The 20,918-nt window shown below is 35.3% G+C and overlaps 1 protein-coding gene across 4 annotated transcripts in view; it reads right to left on the bottom strand.

Annotated features, from left to right (window-relative positions):
* Positions 1 to 3,953: 3,953 nt before the first annotated feature.
* The window catches only part of DTWD1 (DTW domain containing 1), a 161,773-nt gene continuing 144,808 nt past the window's right edge, over positions 3,954 to 20,918 (bottom strand). For 3 of the 4 annotated variants that reach the window (XM_030931655.1, XM_010356616.2, XM_010356617.2), the window contains 3 exons: positions 17,342 to 17,485; positions 14,557 to 14,815; positions 3,957 to 5,784 (listed from right to left, as the gene is read on the bottom strand). In XM_030931655.1, the coding sequence (XP_030787515.1) occupies positions 5,537 to 5,784; positions 14,557 to 14,815; positions 17,342 to 17,485 (651 nt within the window). In that variant the 3' untranslated portion in view covers positions 3,957 to 5,536. Of the gene's footprint in view, positions 5,785 to 14,556; positions 14,816 to 17,341; positions 17,486 to 20,918 lie in introns of all 4 variants that reach the window. The other variant, XM_010356618.2, reaches the window with a different exon arrangement.

Here is a 20,918-nt window from a genome sequence, read left to right as displayed (position 1 = left end):
CCATTCTCTCTGTTACACCTATTATTCAAATGAGGGACCTCTTAGATTGGCCCTTAATCTTATTTTTTTTCCTCCTATTTTCTTTGACTTTCTGAGAGATCTCTTCAAGTGAAAATAAACTTCAAGCTAGGGTCAGAAATGACCTTTCGAAAGAAAGCCAAAATAAGGCCTTGTTGTTGGACTAGCTAGTTAGTTTACACTAGTAATAGTGGCAGAATTGCTGAATAAAGAGTGAGGTCATAGTAAATTAATCAGCTAAGTGCTGGTATAAACATTACAGCACAAGTCAGTGAATTTTCTCCATCAAACAAAATATTCTATAATATATAATGAGATAAATATGATTCACTATAACATATAAAATAAGATTATAATTGCCAGTGCCTCAAGGGAATACAAAAAATGTCATAATTAAAAATAATTCAGGCTGGGCGTGGTGTCTCAGGCCTGTTAATCCCAGCATTTTGGGAAGCCAACCAGGATCACTTGAGGTCAGGAGTTCGAGACGAGCCTGGCCAACATGGCGAAACCCCATCTTCACTAAAAATACAAAAACTAGCTGGGTGTGGTGGCACAAGCCTGTGATCCCAGCTACTCGGGGGGCTGAGGCATGAGAATTGCTTGAACCTGGGAGGTGGAGGTTGCAGTGAGCCTAGATCACACCACTGCACTCCAGCCTGGGAGACAAGAGCGAGACTCTGTCTCAAAAATAAATAAATAATAATTTGGGGAGAAGCCCTTTGGCTCATCTCTGCAATCCAGATAGAAACTCAATTTCATGATGATGATATGCAGTGTATATAGAGCTTAATATATAGTGTATGAATAGAGTTTCATTCCATCTACCTAATACTCATTATTTTTTGTAAACTTATGTAGTTGGTATACAAATAATCTCCAACCTTCTCCTTTACAACCAAGGGTAATAGCTATTACAAGCTCTACTGCCTTTCTCCTTAAGGTTTTTAATTAAATACAATGTAATATGTAGCCTATGGTTGCAATTACAACTTTTAACTAAGATTGGCCTTAGGTATTTGGAATTCAGAATTTTCTATTCTTATGCTATATTTTATCTTCAACTCTTATATTTAAATTTTATTTCAGCAATCACTTTTTAAATTTCTGAGATCTTTTTGCTTGTTCTTATTCACACTCTCCTATTCTTGTTTTGTGAATACAATATACTCTCTCTTATTTTGAAGATAGTTTTTTTTTGTTGCCATTATTCTCTTTTTATCTATATCCTTTGGATGTTCTCCCCTCCTTTTCCCCTTTTTTATTTGAAGCATTTCAGCAAGTGTCTAGTGATGCTTGGCTCTTATGTATGGGTGGTGATTTTTGGCTGGTGGCCTTCAATGTACGGTCAGTGTTTATGGCTAAAGTTTTCACTAGGGTCTTTCAATTGGCTTTACAAACCAACTAAACATAACAGTTTAGAGGGAAAAGAAAAAAAAGCAAGAGACAGAGACAGTATTTGGAGATAAAAAGTTGCTATAATTAATGCTTCCAGTAACATGGAAGACAAAAAATGTACCTAATGCATTCATGGTATTTGGTGATATTTTGAGGCTCTTAAGTACCTTATCTATTGTACTTAATAATAATCAACTTATTCTTTCAAAATAAGAAATGTTAAGAAACAGACAAGCTCAAAATTAAGGCAATGGGTATGCAAATGGAACTGAAATGAAATACATAACCTAGGATATGCAGAACTGGAAAATAAAATGGTTTCTCATCAAATAAAATGTGATCATTAAAAACAGCCTAGTACAAAGACCAAATCAAGGGGACTGCCATTAACATGGCCTCAAAGAAAAGAATAAATAAAAAGCGTGGCCATTTACTCCTTTATAAGACTTCTGAAGGGATTTAGGGGGACCTTCAGGATGAACCAAAGGGCTCCTAGAAAGATTAGAGAATGAGACGCTTGATATGCTTAAGATATACATGTTTCTACAAATGAAGTCATGAGTACTTTGAGAATCTCCAGCTGACCTAGTTAGTCACTGCTTCTCTAACTCTCTCCTGCTGCGGCCTTCCAGACCTTTATTACCCCAGTAATTCTCACTTTGGGGTGGGTAAACCTTAATTTATTTACTAAACTTCTTTATTCATGTAATACTTGTAATGATGCTGCTTTTCTAACTAAATCCAGACTAAAACATCTGACTTCCCTAGAAAAGAGACCCTAAAGGAAATATATCCACTACTTTATTAAAGGTACAATCCAGGCTGGTAAGAGCGAGGAAGAAAGGAAGTGAGGATAGCAATAATGGGAGGCAAATGCAAATTGACAAATTACTGTGTAGCACTTGCTGCTGTTTCATGAAAAGCCATGAAGAGACGCTGCCAATCATGTGGCAAGTACACTTGCTGGGCCACACAGTACACTTCTGGACAGGCAAGATGAAAAACAGTATCTCTATACAGTCCATCAGAAGAAGAGCAATTTACCCAGCAGCTTTTTCTAGTCCATTGATCCAAGTTTTTCAGACAGTTAACTTCACGAACCCACCAGACCGCATCACCTAGCCCTTTTAACAGTCACTGTGGCATGGGGTTTTTAAAGTCCAGAAGTGTTGGTATAGGTCAGGAATTCTGAACATATGGCTAACCAATGTCAAGCAGAGGAATCATACAAGCCTGCTGGTAATCTGTTACTATGTGAGGTAGTAGCTAAGGCAAAGCAAGTGGTCAAGAGCACAAGAAACACGAGACTGAGAATCTTCTAAGGTACTTGAAGATGATGATCTGATAATGCATCCAAAGATGAGATATCTACAGCCACAATAATGCCACAAGAAATAGCTATAAAACATTGGTGGCATAATAGACATTCTTTGCTCACATATTTGGAATCAGGTAGGTGTCAGTCAGATGACTCTGCTAATCTTGGCTGGAATCATCCATATATCTTGGGTTTGGATGGCCATCAGCCAATCTAGACAGGATTCAGTGAGGGTGAGTAGGGCAACCTGGCTCTGCTCCATGGATGTCTCATCCTCCAGCAGGCTAACTCAGCCATGCATATTCTTATGTCAACAGCAGAAGCACAAGTGTAAGTAAAAATGCACTAAATCTCTGGATGCAGATGACCCAGAATCACAGTGGGGGGAGTACTTCAAAGGAACCTGAAAAATGACCATGAATACAGGGAAGAGTAAAGAATTAGGGCCATTGTTACATCTATCACACCAAAAAAAAAAAAAAAAAAAAAAAAAAAAAAACAAGACAAGTATAGCCAATTCATTGTTCTAACAGGTATTACTAACTTCTTTTGAAAAGAATGTAAGATTTTATCTGGCCTTAGCTGTAAATTAGCCTCTTATGAAGTACGTGGGTCATCTTTCTTATGCCAGCTGAGAGATGGAGGCAAATGAGTGATAGAATTGTTCTCCGTCTCTCGCTTTTTTTCTTTTCCCTCTGAACTGTTATGTTTAGTTGGTTTGTAAAGCCAGTTAAATGCAATAGATTTTGGCTCAGGGAAGTCCAAATTTAGCCTAGAGAAATCCAACTTTGGCCCTGCTTAAATCAATTCAAGCCTTCCTCTATGCCCAGGGCCAAGTTCTAAACACGAAAAAAAATCTATTTTAATTCCATTCTTGTAAAATAACTGCTAAAATAAGCAAGCCAGTTAGTTTATTTGGCTAAGACTACAAGACTAATAATGTTCAAACCTTATATAATCCACATTCCTCTTTATGAATAGCATAATATAATGGTGCCCTTACTGAACCAAACCAAATCAGAAGTTCCAGATTCTAGAACAGGCTCTGCTACTAACTAGGTGTATGATCTATCAACAATTTACTTACCTCTTTAATTCTCAGTTGCCCCATGTACATTAGTAGGAATTGATCTTAATTACAATATTCCAGATGTCCTATTTCCATGGGATGTTAATAGGTGCTACATATTCAAGTAAGTTTAAGATATATCAGCTTAAATAAAGTTCAAAATGTTTATTTCAGGACTTTTCAGAACCTTTAATATGTTTTGCCTTCTGAATCTCTGGGAGGGAAACAAAGTAATGTACAGCAAACTAATTTCACCAAGAACTCTTTCCCCCATAACACATGATGTGTGCCACTGTATAGACTTCAGGAAATGTGCTATTATTTCACCCAAACAAGTGAATTTATCAGAGTCCCCAAAAGAAATAGAAGACTGTAACAAAACAACTTCAGTATTACAAATGTATTAGCAGGGTTTAGGGAAAGCAACAAGTGGTAGTGAACTACCCTGGGGCTAGTAATAACTGTAAGCTATTACCAGCCCTAAGTGAAAAGGGGTAAAGGAGGGAGCAGGAACTAAACCTAGTGAGGTAACTGGGATAACTGCTTGGGAACAGAGGGGATAGGATTCCTGATAGGGTACTATTTAGCAGAGGAACACAGCCAACTGATGATGACATGGCAGGAATGGAGCCAGGGAAATAAATAACATCATTTCATTTTCCTCTCAACTTCTAATCTCCCACTGGTGCTTCCCATTTGTTGAACCCAACCAAAAGCAAGAGAGCAAGGGAATCTACCTCACAGAGTAGGGAGCAGAATAGAAAAGAGCAGACAAAAGCTATTCAGTACAGTAGGGCTCTATTCAAAAACAGCTAGGTCTAGGTAAATAAATGATGTCATCAGGACTCAGTCTTTCTCTCTCCACTCTGCTTTCGTTTGCTGACTTCAATCTAAATCAGGCTCTTTTCATCTAGTAGCAGAGATGGCCACTAGCAGCTGGGCTTCAACTATTCTTAGTTCATAATTCCAAATAAAATAGAAAGAGTAAACATATATATATAATATATATAAACATATACATATACATATATAATTATATATATATAACACTTACTATATTTCAGGTACTGCTGAAAGTCACTTAGATATTAACTCAGTTAATTCCCAGTTAATCCTATAAGGTAGTTGCTCAGTATCGCCTGCTTTGTACAAATGGAAGAAAATGACATGGCTGATAAGCAGAAAGGCTGAGATTTAGATTCAGGTAGTCTAGCTCCAGAATCTCTGCTTTTAACAACCTTAGGGCTTAAAGAAACAGCCCTAGACACTGGAACTCTAATTCTAGTTCTGCCTATGTTTGCTACTAACCTCAAGAAAAATCACTTATGACCTATTTTTCAGCCAGTAGATTGTAACCCCATTTACTTCTAAAGGTGGTCATGAGTACAGGTGAAAAGATATAAAGATTTTGAAATAAATAGCTAATTAGATCTAATTGAATATATCTAATCACAGAGACATAACACACTATATTAAAATGTAGTAATGAAACTGCGGTTTCACTGAGCAAATAACTTCTGAAGTAAGTTTTTCTATCAACAGTATCTCTGAAAAATTCCCCTAGATACAATTTCCTTCCCTTTAAGAAATATGAAGTAATATATATAAAACTGGAATTTTTTCAAATGGTCTTACAGGCATTATATATGATTATTTCTTAAGAAAAAAACAAAGCACAAATATAAGTTTATTAATGTTAGCAAAATAAAAAGACATAAGTGGCTTGTTAAAAACTAATGTGTAAGTTTTGCTGTTTCCTTATCTCCAGAGCATTTGGCATTCTTTATCAACTGGTACATAAAAGAATAGAAAAATAAAAGATTGTCATATTGCCCTCTGTATTTCTCTTTTAATATATCAGTATGGTAGTCTACCAGAAAGTAGTAAATGGCTTCAATTGTAGAAAGGAAAGTATCTGGCTTTCCTTTTTGATGGCGCCAAAAGCAAGTTTTTCTTGTTTTCAACTCAACTTGTAACAACCCTGTCAAAAAAAAAAAAAAGAAAGAAAGAAAGAAAAATATATAAATATGTCTTCTTAACCACAGGCTTGGTATAATAATAATAATTTCTCTTAATTATTCTAAGGATTTTTTTTTTTTAAGACTATAGTTAACTTCCTTTAATCCCAGTTTGAAACAAGACATTTTCTTAAACACCTTAAGGTATATACAGAAGCAACATAAAACAAATAATAAAATCTTACACATGACAGTTATACTGAGTCTTAGACCAATGAATTAAAAGTAGTTAACATTTAAGATATTCATGTCTTCCAATCTTCTATGTATCAGCATCTTCAAAAATCTGAATCCCTGATAGGACTACATTCACTAATTTTCAGAAGGGTTTCATTTCCTTGACAAACTGACTTTTTTGTTTGTTTAGAGATGAAGTCTCGCTCTGTCACCCAGGCTAGACTGCAGCAGCGTGTTCATAGCTCACAGTTACCTCAAACTCTGGACTCAGTGATCCTCCCGTCTCAGCCTCCCAAGTAGCTGGGACTACATGTGCACACCACCATATCCAGCTAAGATTTTTTATTTTTATTTTTTTTAGAGATAGTGTCTTGCTATGTTGCCCAGACTGGTCTCAAAATCCTGGGCTCAAGTGATCCTCCTGCCTTGCCCTCTCAAAGTGCTGGGATTATAGGTATGAGCTACAGTGCCCAGCCTAAACTAATTTTTTGTTTGTTTGTTTGAGACGGAGTCTTGCTCTGTCACGCAGGCAGGAGTGCAGTGGCATGATGTTGGCTCACTGCAAGCTTTGCCTCTTGCGTTCACACGCCATTCTCCTGCCTCAGCCTCCCAAGTAGCTGGGACTACAGGGGACCGCCACCATGCCGAGCTAATTTTTTGTATTTTTAGTAGAGATGGGTTTTCACTGTGTTAGCCAGGATGGTCTTGATCTCTTGACCTCATGATCCACCCGCCTCGGCCTCCCCAAGTGCTGGGATTACAGCCTAAACTGACTTTTAAAATATCATTCTGAAATTCACTGAGAGATAGGCAGCTTAATGTTCCTTAATAGTGGTAAAAGTTTACTTCTTGATTATCACTTTCAGGCTATATTCACGAACAGAGTATCCTAAAGCTATGGTTTCTTTTGTTTGTTTGTTTGTTTGAGCTCTGTCACATGTATGCTGTAGAGCTCAATAACAGAGTCAGGTAGAATGTCTTGTTCTTGTACATTTAAAGAGGGAATAATTAATGCAATAACAGAATAGAACTCTCATCTGTTATAACTCAGCTGTCATCATACAAACCCAGAATGCTTTTAGCTCCTTAGGCCAGTAATTGGACTCATACTATATTTATTTTCTTGTTTTTGCAAATTTTATTTGAAAGTGAGAAATAAAAGAGAGAAGGTGGCATCAAAATTGGCCCAATGACCAACTGGAACTTTTAAGTCATTAATGATTTCCCACTGTCACATCCCACTTTTACTCAATGTAAAATGTAGCACAGACAAGAAATAATAAAAGAAACACAAAAATATTCAGAGATATGGAGATCAAATGACTGATAAGAGTTCGAGGAAGAGAGAACAAAGAGAATGGAAGAGAGGGAGTGGTTAAAGAGATAATGCCAATGACTTTTCCAGAAATTATTTTAAACTATAAAAAGCCACAGATACATGAAACATCATGTGTCTCAAGCAAGATAAACACAAACAAATCAGTGCCTAGATCTATTACATATTTATGTAACTGCAAAACACCAAAGATAAAGAGAAGATTTTAAAAGAAGTCATGGAGAAGGGACAGATCATATACAATGAAAAGGTAATTAGAATGACCAAAGACTTCCCATTGGCAACAACAGAATATTGAAGACACTAGAATAGTATCTTCCAAGTCTCAAACAAACAAACAAACAAACAAAAAACAGACTGGCAACCTAAAATTGTGAACCCTGCAGAACAACATATCAAGAAAAAAGAGACAAACATTAATAGACAAATGAAAACTGAACATACGGCAACAAGAGACCAAATTAAAGGAATTCCTAAAGGATGTATTTGATAAAACACTGAGTAAAGAAAATGGTAAACATCTGTGCAAATCCAGATAAATGTTGCCTGTATAAAACAAAAACAGTAATAGTAACTAATTTGTAGACCGACAATAAAGGACAGAACAAAAATAATGATATTAACAATAACATTGTGAACCAGGAGGAGTCTGAATGAAGCTTCAGCATATGAAGTCCATACAATGTAAAAAAGGAGAGGTTAAACATTGTTTGGCTTTGAACTTTTTAAGTGATATGGGCAATTCTCTAAAATAGCTGAAATAGGAATAAAAATGCCATAAGAAAAAACCTCATTCAATCAAAAAAAGAAACAAAAATTATAAAAAAGCACAAATAGAAATAAAAAGATGGTAGAAAGTAGATCCAATTACTTCGATACTCACAGCAATTGTAAATAAACTAAACTTACTATTTAAAAGACATAGATTATCAGATTGAAACATGAGAAGGATGACCTCTACAATTAAATAATTGGGCTTCAATTAAATACTGCATTAGAGGTCTTCTTTAACATAGTAATAAAGAACGATAAATTAATTAGATGGATAAGAACTGGAAAGAAATGCAATTGGTACTACTTACACAGAAAATACAATAAAATCTCAGGCAAATCATTAGCCATATAGTATCTTGCAGAAGAGAAGGATTCAAACAAGACACAAACATATTGATAAATTCCACACTAAGAGTTTTTTTCTCAAAACAAAGAAATTAAAAAGATGAACCACAAATTGCAATAAGATATTTTACAACATTATCTATATTCTAGAATATATAAAGAATTTCTACAAATCAATTAAAACACTAGAGAAATGGGCATAGATATTTCACAGAATAGGACATGTATATGGCCAAATAAACAATGTAATTCTCAATCCAATTAGTAATTAGAGAACAGTAAATGAAGATGACAATGAGACACCATTTTAAAATACCAGATTGGCAAAAATCAGACATTTGATAATACCAAGGTAGGAGAGATTATGGATCAATGGAGAGCTTATACATTAATAACAGAAATATTCCTTTGTATGTCCACTTTGAAAAACAATTTGGCATTATCTGGTAAAGGTGAATATTCTCATACTCAACAACTCAGCAATGTGACTCCTAGCTATGTTTCCTAGAGGAGCTTGTATATGCACAAGAATGTGTGTAGTAGCATTATTTGTAATAGCAAAAACTAGAAATAACCAAAGTGTTTCATTAGCAGGAAACCAGATAAACTGTAGTATATTCACAGATATTATTCAGCAGTGAAATCGAATAAACTACAGCTACAGTGATATGACAATATAAACCCTAGAAACAAAATGTGACTTTAGAAAGCAAACCGCAAGAAAACAACACACAGGTTAAAATAAAGCAAAACTAAATTATATATAGTTTATGAAAACAGATACATATAACACCATAATCTAAAAAAGCATAATTCAGGAAAATAACTGTCAGGGGAGAAGGGGAATGGCACAAGGGAGAATATGGGTAAATGGAAGTTAGAAATACTGGTGCTTGCCTTCTTAATTATTCATTATATCATTATGCTTTATAACTTAACGTTACATATATATGTGTGAGTGTGTGTGTATATATTTCATATGTATCACAATTTATTTAAAAATATAAAACAGTTAAAAACAAACAAACAAAACCTCTTTGCTTATTTAGTGAAGGAACCGGAGCTTAAAGTCATGTTCCAGCCCAATTCTTTCCATTAGACTTAAAATACAATCTAATCATGTCAATGACAAGCTTAAAATTTTTTAATGATGCCACAGCACTATGGATAAAAGAACAAATGCCCAGGCATGCTGAATAAAATAAGATATTTATAATTTGAATTTCTCCAGTCTCTTTTACCATTCTCATATATGTATACATTCTAGACCACATTAAATATTTCAGTTTCTTGAATGCAAAATATTTTTATACCCTAGTATTTCTAACAATCAGTAACTTTATAATAAAATTATAGTAAAAATCATAAACATTTTTTCTTGAGGGATTTTGCTCTGTTGCCCAGGCTGGAGTTCAGTGGCATGATCATAGCTCACCGCATCCTTGAACTCCTGGGCTCAAGCAATCCTCCTGCCTCAGTCTCCCAAGTACTTGAGACTACAGGTGCACACTACCACACCTTGCTAATTACTTTATTTTTTGTTGAGATGTAGGCCTTGCTATGTTGCCTAGGCTAGTCTAGAACTCCTGTGTTCAAATGATACTTCCACCTTCATCTCCCAAAGTGCTGGGATGACAGGAATGAGCCACTACATCTGGCTCAAAACTAGTAAAATATTTTAGCAGTAGAAACTTAAAGTAGATAATTACAAATGGCTTTTCCTTCCAAAAGTGCTGCCTCAGTTTCTTCAATTGCAAAGTGAGGATGACATCCTTTACCTCATATATTCAATGTGAGGATTGAATAAATTAGTATAGGACACAGCACTCACTGACACAAGGAGTGTAGTTTAGGCAATGCTTACAATGCGAACAAAGTTATCACTTTAAAAGTTGTATCAATACAGTCAAACTGAAGGGAAAGAGCTGGCTAATTTTATAACAAATTTCAGTATAATGCTGTTTAAATATAATCTGGACTCCCACCCAACAAAAAGAAACGATGTCTCCCCCTACATTCTGCCAAGGCTTCCTATGACAAATCTTCAAGAATGTTATATCATTCTTCACTTGCAGGTTTAGGTTTACCTTTTGTGATTAAATTAGGCACTCTACCTTCAAATGTTTTGACATTGGTAGAACACACAGAGCTACTTTTCTGTAAAAATTTGGCAAAACAGTATGGTTTTACATTGTTAAGGGGATTCCTAACCTCAGCATTCATAATAAGATAATGGAAACATAATTTCCGATACACCTGAGGGTTTAATTGAGGTTTAGACTTAGTTTGTTCAGATTAATCCCATGAAATGACAAAAAGTTTTAAAGCCTAAAGCCAACAATTTATAAAAACCATGGATTGTTTCTTATGGAAGTAACTTGGTTTATTCAGAAATTAGTATTTCACATATACAGAGGTTATAAATATGTGTAGAGCCCTAATTGTTTCCTGTGGTGCAATGAGGAGCCACAAAGGATAGGGGTTGAAGTAGGTCACGCAGAAAATTTGCCTCTAGAAATCTGTTCCTTTCATGATTTTAAAGAGATTAAGAAGCCCCTTCAAAAATTTTTGATCTAGCACAGAACTGAAATATATGATACTTTCCATGTGAATTTGGAAGGAATAACAAAAATCTTTTGTACAAATCTGATTTTAGGCAAGCCAAATGCGGACACTCTGAAAAGAGATTTCGAATAATACCACAATAATTCCTTTTATAGTTTTGTCAAGGGTTCTTACGTATGTATTTTCATTTGATCTTTTCAATTACCATATAAGGTAACTATAAAGAAAAATGGCTCAGAAAAATCTTCGAACTGGCAAATAAACTGCTGCTGTAAACATCCACAGGAATGTGGCAGGCAGCTTTCCCTTTCTCTTTTTTAAAGAGCACAGCCTTAGGGCTTAGGCATTTGTCTTTCTATCAAACATCGGCAACAAAATTTCTTAAAGATCCTATGCTCCCTAGTACCTGCCCTTTACTCTCTCCCACACACATAAGACACAAAGCACACACAATTAGACTTTCAAAGCAACTTTACTAACGTATATGAAGATCTCAGATGCATAAACTACATAAATTAAGCTCGTTAAATCTAGTGTTGTCACTCGCTTCAGCTTGGAATTAATGAACACCAGTCAGACTCCAAAAGTGTCAAAATGTTCTTTTCCAGATAATGCACATTTTTAACAATAGCCTGAGAGAAGCTCTCCCAGTTTGAAACAAACTGTTTTAGCAACTGCCTAATATAAACTGAATAGCTTTCTTGCCTTCTAATCACACATGGACAAATAAAGTAACTTTTAAATCACTATTATTAGGAATGAAGTTTTTCACTCTAAAAGAAATAAAAATCCCTATAATGTTAAATATGAATTGGAACTATCTGTGTGAACTCATGACACATAACTGTGCATTTTTCCTGGTTCTATCCAATGAAGCAATGACATCCCAAAAGTAATGAATTTACCAGATCTTAGTTTCTAATACTATTTCCTATTAAAAGAAACTATAGCTTCTTAGAAAAACAACTGATTATAGGTCTGAGGCAGAAAGAAATACAAGTGAACTTGTCTGTTGTACCAAAAAGACAAATGAGGCCATGCCATGAAGTACTTGAAGGGTTTCCACTGGCAAAATTTGAGAGAACTACAACATCAAAAAGATTATTATCAAACAGATTAGCATGAATATGCTATAATAAATTATAGTATATTGAATTAAAAAGAAAATCCATAAGATCATAGTGATCTCAAAAAGGGGTGGAAAGAGAGAGAAATAAAGAACAGGGGAAAAAGGAAAAGGTTTTCTTTACATAAGAATATTGGCTAACTAATGTAGGAAGAAACCATGTAATTAAAATTTCACCATTTTTCAATTCTCAATGTAATTATTCGATTTATGCAGGGATCATCAATGAATACTAAAATCACTGGTGAAAAGTTTTTGGGAAACAGTCCATAGTCTGAAAACATCACCCCATAGATTACTACTACTTACAAAGAGAAAAAATAAACCTTTATAATGGAGAGATTGGGCAATCACCACTTTAATCAAGTAATGAAAGTTATCACAAATAATAGAACAATTTGCATTATGTGCATCCTAATTTGATGCAAAATAAAGTATGAATTCATCTATGAATTGGTTAACCATACAATTTATCAGCTAAAAGGTTCATTTCTGAGAGTGAAATTACATGTTATTAATAATTATACCCAAACGATAGATATAAACTAGACAGACAACGCTGGATTTATCCTTACCTGTAAGTATCCTAGCCAACATATTTAGACTGAAACTAATCACAATGAAACAGACAATTGACCTGTCCTCTTCACAAAGGTCTAAGTCATGAAAAACAAAAACAGGACTACTCTAGATTAAAAGAGACTAAAGATACGTAATAACCAAATAAACTGTGATGAGTTTAAATGCTATATGGGGGGAAGGTACAAAAGGTACTTCTGGGTCAACTAGGGAAATTTGAATATGGACAGTATATTAGATGATATTATGCAATTTTCATTAATTTTCTTAGGAGTGATAGTGGTACTGTATTTATTATACAGGAGAACATCCTTTTTCTTTTTTTAACACAAGTGTCATAGCAACTTTATTTGAAATAGTAGAAAATGGGAAACAACCAGTGTAAATGTCCATCAACAGATAAATAGATAATACTAATCGTAGCATATCCATACAACGAAATACTACTTGGCAATAAATGTATGACCTATTGATACATGCTACAACAAAAATGAGTGTCAAGTTATTTATTTTGTGTGAGAAAGCCAAACCAAAAAAAGGAAAAGAGTACATACTATATGATTCAATTTATATAATATTCCAGAAAATGCATCTAATCTATAACGATTAGATACAGATCATTGATTAGAGATGGGGTTGGAGAGTGTGGAAGTGTGCTGTGGGGAAAGCTGGATGAGAAAGATCACAAAAGGTCAGGCAGAAACTTTGGCAGGGGGTGGATAGGTTCATTTTCTAACTTGTAATGATGGTCTCACAGCTGTACACATATGAGAAAACTTTAATACTGCTGAAACATATGTAGTTTATTATATGTTAATTATTCCTCAATAAAGTTATTTTTAAAAACTGTAAGGCAGGCTGGGCATGGGGGCTCACGCCTGCAATCCCAGCACTTTGGGAAGCTGGGGCCGGTGGATCACCCAAGGTCAGGAGTTTGAGACCAGCCTAGTCAACATGGTGAAACCGTCTCTATGAAAATAAAAAAAAGTTTGCCAGGAGTGGTGGTGTGTGCCTGTAATCCCAGCTACTAGCGAGGCTGAGGGAGGAGAATCGCCTGATCCCAGGAGGCAGAGGTTGCAGCGAGCCAAGATTGTGTCACTGCCAGCCTAGGCAACAGAGCAAGACTCCCTCTCAGAAAACAACAACAACAAACTTATAAGGCAAAAAACAAAAAACAAAAGAGAAGATCTAACTTCTTAGTAAATGTGTTCACCATTAGGGTGTTTATAAAAGAGATGTCATTCTTTATTAATATAGGAGAATATTCTTATTCTTAGAAAATGTACACTTAGGCTGGACATGGTAGCTCATGCCTGTAATCCCAGCACTTTGGGAGGCCGTGGCAGGAGGATCACCTGAGGTCAGTAGTTTGAGACAAGCCTGGCCAACATGGCGAATCCCTGTCTCTACTAAAAACACAAAATTTAGCCAGGTGTGGTGGTGGGCACCTGTAATCCCAGCTACTTGGGAGGCTGAGGTGGGAGGATCACTTGAACCCAGGAGGAGGAGGGTTGCAGTGAGCCAAGATTGCACCATTGCACTCCAGCCTGGGCAACAGACTGGGACTGTGTCAAACAAAAAAAGGAAAATGTATACTTAATATTTAAGGGTAAAGTGTTACAAAGCCTGAAACTTAATTGATCAATCAAAAATATATATAATATATAAATACACACTCACATATATAATAAAAAGAAATAGAGAAATAAAGTAAATGCGGCAAAATGTATAGGTATTCAATGCAACTCTTCTTTCAAATTATCTATAAGTTTGAAGCTTTTTCAAAATAAGTCTGAGGGAGGAACAGTCCAAAATAACATTTTTTTTTTTTACCTTGAAGTCGCTCATCAGTGAATATTTTGTTTGTTTGGTTCCAGGTACTATCTATAAATATAATTTTTTTCAGTGGTGTGCCTTTGCACTTGCTGTCATTCAAATCACAGAACTGTTGTTCTTCAGTTCTTTTGCGTTTAAAAGGTGGCTTGTCAGGGTCATCATTTTTGCCTCTAACATTATTTTGAATCCTTTTTTGCAGATGAAAAGAAATATCTTTTATTGAGATAGACTGAGGTCCAGGAAAAATGAGTGCAACCTAAAACAAAGAAAATTGGGTTAGCAGTGTGCTACTATGGTCTTCAAAATATATAAATTTTGATTGACTTAAAATTTTCAGAAAGACATGTTGCATATCTGAGAAACAAGCATTAGGTTGGTTCTATTGTATATGGTTCTTTAACATGTATGGTAAAGTTTTTGGCTCTCCCCTAGTAATTTATAATCATAATATACTAATTAAAACTATTATTTCAAAATAAGTTATTCACTGACTGATAGATGTCAAGTTAATCATACTTGAAATAAAAAGATTAAATTATATAATTTTTCATAAGATAAAAAGCAAAGTACATGATACTTTGTAAAAGAACCACTGAAAACTGTTCAATGATTAAATGCCATTTGCATCTATATCATAAGCCAAAGATAAAACAAATGAAACAGTGAATGCTGGTGAGGACATGGTGGTTTGAGGGCAGGATTAAATAGCATAACTCTTCATGGAAGCAATTTGACAATTTAAATCAAGAGTCTTAAAATTATTCATACCCTTTGGTTCAACCATTTCATTATGGGAACGTAATAAAATAAACCTAAACACAGACACTTACAATATCTAAGTTTATTTATTTATTTATTTATTTATTTATTTATTTATTTATTTATTTTTGAGACGGAGTCTAGCTCTGTCGCCCGGGCTGGAGTGCAGTGCCGGATCTCAGCTCACTGCAAGCTCCACCTCCCGAGTTTACGCCATTCTCCTGCCTCAGCCTCCCGAGTAGCTGGGACTACAGGCGCCCGCCACCTCGCCTGGCTAGTTTTTTGTATTTTTTAGTAGAGACGGGGTTTCACCTTGTTAGCCAGGATGGTCTCGATCTCCTGACCTCGTGATCCGCCCGTGTCGGCCTCCCAAAGTGCTGGGATTACAGGCTTGAGCCACCGTGCCCGGCCAATATCGAAGTATATTTATTACAGTGAAAAATTAAAATGAAAAAATCTAACTTTCCAGGAAAAATTACCTAAGATAACTCTTTTCTTTCAGCACATTTTTACTGAGATTTATATTGTTAGAGCTTCCAATTTCTGAACAACTCCTGGCACAAAGCAGGCACCAAGTAAATATTTGTTAAATGAATAAATGTTGGAGAATCAAGGGAATTTTATCCCCATATGTTTCTTTATTTCCCAAATTTTCTTCAATGAGCATACAAATTTTTAAAATAAAAAGATAAAAACAAAATCATAATAAAATAAAATTAGGAACAAAAAATCTTGGTCGGGCACAGTGCCTGTAATCCCAGCACTTTGGGAGGCCAAGGTGAGAGGATCACTTGAGCCCTAGCAGTTTGAGCCCAGCCTGGGCAACATAGTGAGACTTGTCTCTACAAAGAATAAAAACATTAGCTGGGAGTAGTGGTGCAATGCCCATGGCCTCAGCTACTCGGGAGCCTGAGGTATGGGGATTGCTTGGGCCCAGAAGTTTAAAGCTACAGCAAGCTGGGATCATGCCACTGCATTCCAACCTGGGCAACAGAGCAAAACTCTGTTAAAAAGCAAAAACCTTGAATTTTATAAATTTCAAAGTTGTCAAAGTTTTTAAATATTCATAATACATGTCTATATTTCTCCCTATATCCAGTCAGCAAAGTCCAGGGCTTCTGAATTTTCTTAGATTATAAACATATCACATCTCCTTACAGAACATAGCACTACATTCTATTTAATCAACTTAAATGGAGTCTAGCTGACCAGAGAAGGAAACATTTTCCTAGATCCAAAACTCAAATATTATTTACAAACATAATTTTTTATATAAACTCAACCAAAAAAAGATATATAAACAGAAAAGTAAAAATGTACCAAGTTCTCCCTGGAACAAATAAATGCACTAATTTCTAATTTTGTTTCTATATTAGCCACACCAACACATGGCTTCCAAGAGACCAAAAGGCTTTTACATGCCTCTTTCAGTACCGAAGGCGTAATTTTTTGAGACACATTGTAAAATTATTTTTCTCCAAGAAGACCCATAATATCTCACCAATGTGACAATTGCAACTGGGTGAAAACCAATTAAGAATCTAAAAATGAGCAAGGAAGGCCTCTGAGCAGCTGAAAGAAATGTTATAAAGGCTATGCACTAAAGCTCTTAATTTAGGAGGATTCCTGAATATCCTAACTCAGTCTTTCTTCTTTTAGAGAAATTCCAACAATATTTGTAATCTGGTTTCCCAGTTTGCATCAAATTAGATCATCTATATGTAGCACAAACAGAAGAAGAGAAAAAGTAAAAGCAGGCATAATAATATTGGCAAGGAGTAAAAACCTGAAGAAATAAGGCAGAAGAGCTATAAAATGCAGACTCAAAAACGCATAGCAGTCTAGAATCATCTGATCTTTGAAGATATCAATGAAATAAACTGTATATTGTCTAATACTACCTAAGCATAATTCTTTATTAAGAAAAATATTAAATTATGTTTGAGTAAGATCAGAAAGGCAATGGAGGTTAAAATTCATTTGTATATCCAATGTGAAGAGTTATAAAAACTAAGTTGCCTACTTCATGGTCCTTTTCTTCATATTCTGGAATACAAGGATACGTGTAAATGTTTACAAATTCAGGTGCTAAGAGTTTTGCATGTATAGCAGTACTTTTGCCATCTGTTTCATTTGGATGTTTAATGATGTCAATCTTCAATGGAAGCTAAAGGTAAAAAAAAAAAAGGACAAATAAAAAAATATAAACATTCTAATTTTTATGTTAATAAAAAGGGTCTTTAAAGCTAAATAGGAAGCTTACAATAAATTCCTATAAATACACATATGGTTTAAAAGATATGCCAGAATATTAATAATGGTGATCGTTACAAAACCAACCCAAATTTCTTCCTTGGCATTGTTAATCATGTATTAGGACAACTATTTTCAACTCATTTAACAGAATCTTCTCTTAAAGCAAAGCTCCAATGTCATTTTCATTTAAGTTATATTAACTCCAATTCTTTGCATTTCACTATATGTGCCAAGGACATTTTTATAAATCCTATAAACTCTAGGTTTGCCTATTTTATGCTATTTTATTTTATTTTTATTTATTTATCTTGAGATGGACTCTCACTCTGCTGCCCAGGCTAGAGTGCAGTGGTGTGATCTCGGCTCACTACAACCTCCGTCTCCTGGGTTAAGCAATTCTGCCTCAGCCTCCCAAGTAGCTGGCATTACAGGCACCTGCCACCATGCCCAGCTAATTGTTGTATTTTTTTAGTAGAGATAGGTTTTCACCATGTTGGCCAGGTTGGTCTTGAACTCCTGACCGCAAGTGATCCGCCTGTCTCAGCCTCCCAAGTGTTCAGATTAGGAATGAGCCACCATACCTGGCCTCTTATGCTATTTTAAAAGGAAATGTAAGTTTGGGCAAAAAGTTTCAGATATAAACTTCAAGTTGAAATTCTGTTCCTTATACATACTTTCAAGTCAAAACTGTTATCCTTTGCAGGAAACATCGTGATTTTCGGCATCACATTTTCAACAGCACAAATTAAATAATTATCAATTAAAAAACAGTAACAATAGGTCTAAGAGGTGTAATCTTTATATCACAAAACTGTCTTCAAAATCATGTTGCCTAAATAGTCCCCATTCTTTCTGGCACCAAGAAGGACTGGTTTCGTGAAAGACAATTTTTCCACAGACCAGGGTTAGGGGAGAGGGTTTGGGGATGATTCGAGCGCATTACACTTATTGTGTACTTTATTTCTATTATTATTACATGATAATATATAATGAAATAACTATACAACTCACCGTAATGTAGAATCAGTGGGAGCCTGAGCTTGTTTTCCTGCAACTTGATGGTTCCATCTGGGGGTAATGGGAGACAGTGACAGATCTTCAGGCATTAGATTCTCATAAGGAGCGTGCAATCTAGGTCCTTTGTATGCACAGTTCACAACAAGGTTCATGCTCCTATGAGAATCTAACACTGCCACTGATCTGACAGGAGGCAGAGCTCAGGTGGTAATGTGAGTGATGGGGAGTGACTGTAAATACAGACAGAGACTTCGCTTGCTCTCCAGCAGCTCACCTCTTCGTGTGTGGCCTGGTTCCTTAGGACCGGTACTGGTCTGTGGTCTGGGGATTGGGGATTGGGGACCCCTGTTGCCTAAGTATTTCCCTTAAAGTTTCACTATTTGTTATAGATGTTGTCTGTAACATGTCTCTATGTAAAAATAATATTCTCTTGGATTTCTTAAATTATATTTTTCTTATTTCACTTTGGCTTTTTGGTTTAGCTCTCTTTGTAATGCTTATACAAGTACTGCATTCAGCCATGACTATGAAAAAAATGCTAGGTCATATCTCCCTTACTATATATAAGAAACCCTCTGGAGATGTGTTCTTGACTTCAGCTTTTAAATGACTTTTTGTTTTATTTAGTAGTTCCCACCATCTTCAAGTTCCCATCCCATACTAAATAAGTAGGATTCTAGGAATTTACCCTGGGCACACTATTTTACCCTGGAGGACAAAACTATTTTTCTTATGTCTTAAACTGTACATATTTAAAGTGTACAATCTAATAAGTTTTAACATATGTTAAAACCTTGAATCCATTGCTACAGTCAAAATAATGATTTGCCACTATCAAGTCTTCTCATGCTCTTCCTTCTCCTCTCACCATTGACCACTGCCCTCCTCAGGCAATCAGTAATCCACTGCCACCATAGTTTGTACTTTCTAGAATTTTATATAAATAAAATCATACAATGTACACTCTTCATTTGACTTTAGCTAAGAATAAGTTATTTTGAGGTTCTTCCATGTTGTGTGTGTGTCATTAGTTCCAAAACTATTTTTGAATGGAGCAGCTACTAAATAATTCCAATTTCAAATTTTCTTCTTCCTGGACAATTATGTTGGGGACAGAACAGTATAAATAACACACCCTAGGAGGACCTTGGCCTACAAATAAATTCCCCAAATAGTTTTCAATTAGGGTTTCAAACACTGTGTCTCCTACCCTCCCCGCTTAGGCCTAGCAATCATTTATAAGTTAGGCCCAATGATCATTTATAAGTTAGGTCCAATTGCTTCTAATCATCAAACCAACTTCTAATTACGGAAAATTTACCATTTAAGTAGGCAGTTCACAAATGATTTTACATAAGTCTATTTCTGGCTGAACACTACATCAGAATTTCCTCATGACGCTCGGTCTCAGCTGACACTACTCTCCCTCTCCCTAAGGTCTCTGAGCACCATGTCAGTATTATCTTAATCCAGGGAAGGTAGGAAATAAGAAAAGAAAAAAAAGCAGATCATGATAAGAAAAGAAAAAGAAAGCAGATCATAAAAGTGACCTTCTTATATGACTGATGAGTAAAGTTGAAAATTCCAAAAGTTATCAATATTTCTGACCAGCTAGCTATCTTGGAGGGTATCATTTATATCAAGAACACAGGAGTGTTATTGACAAATTTTATAAATCATGTGCCTAGCCTATTTTTTAATTATATGATAAAATAAAAAGCTTTAGGAACTAAAGTCTGCAAGCATAATATAATTATGCAAAACCTGTACACAATCCAGGTATTGTTAGTTCTCCATGAGCATGAGATCTCTCGCATCATAAAATCAAAGCACAGAAACAGATCAAATCATGGAAATCCATATTTGTGTTCTAGTTCACACATGTTAAAAGAAGATTATTTCTTAAATAATGACAAGAGTACAGAGTAACAATAATAGTGTTGACCACACAGGAACAGAAAACCAAACCAAACAACGCATGTTCTCACTCATAAGTGGGAGTTGAACAATGAGAACACATGGACACAGGCAGGGGAACATCACACACTGGAGCCTGTCTGGGGGTGGGGGGCTAGGGGAGGGATAGTATTAGGAGAAATACCTAATGTAGATGATGGGTGCAGCAAACCACCATGGCACGTGCATATCTATATAACAAACCTGCAAGTTCTGCACATATATCTGAGAACTTAAAGCATAAAAATAAAAAAAAAAGAAAGAAAGAAAGAAAATTTTTGCTTTTTTACAAGCCACAAAAACATTGCTCTGAGGCTTCGTATGAACATTAAAGCTTAACTGTGTTTAAAAAAAAAATAGTGTTGACCAGA

The sequence above is a fragment of the Rhinopithecus roxellana genome, chromosome 5, assembly GCF_007565055.1.
Source record: "Rhinopithecus roxellana isolate Shanxi Qingling chromosome 5, ASM756505v1, whole genome shotgun sequence".
NCBI classification, from domain to species: domain Eukaryota; kingdom Metazoa; phylum Chordata; class Mammalia; order Primates; family Cercopithecidae; genus Rhinopithecus; species Rhinopithecus roxellana.
This window is presented reverse-complemented; position numbering and strand designations above follow the sequence as displayed.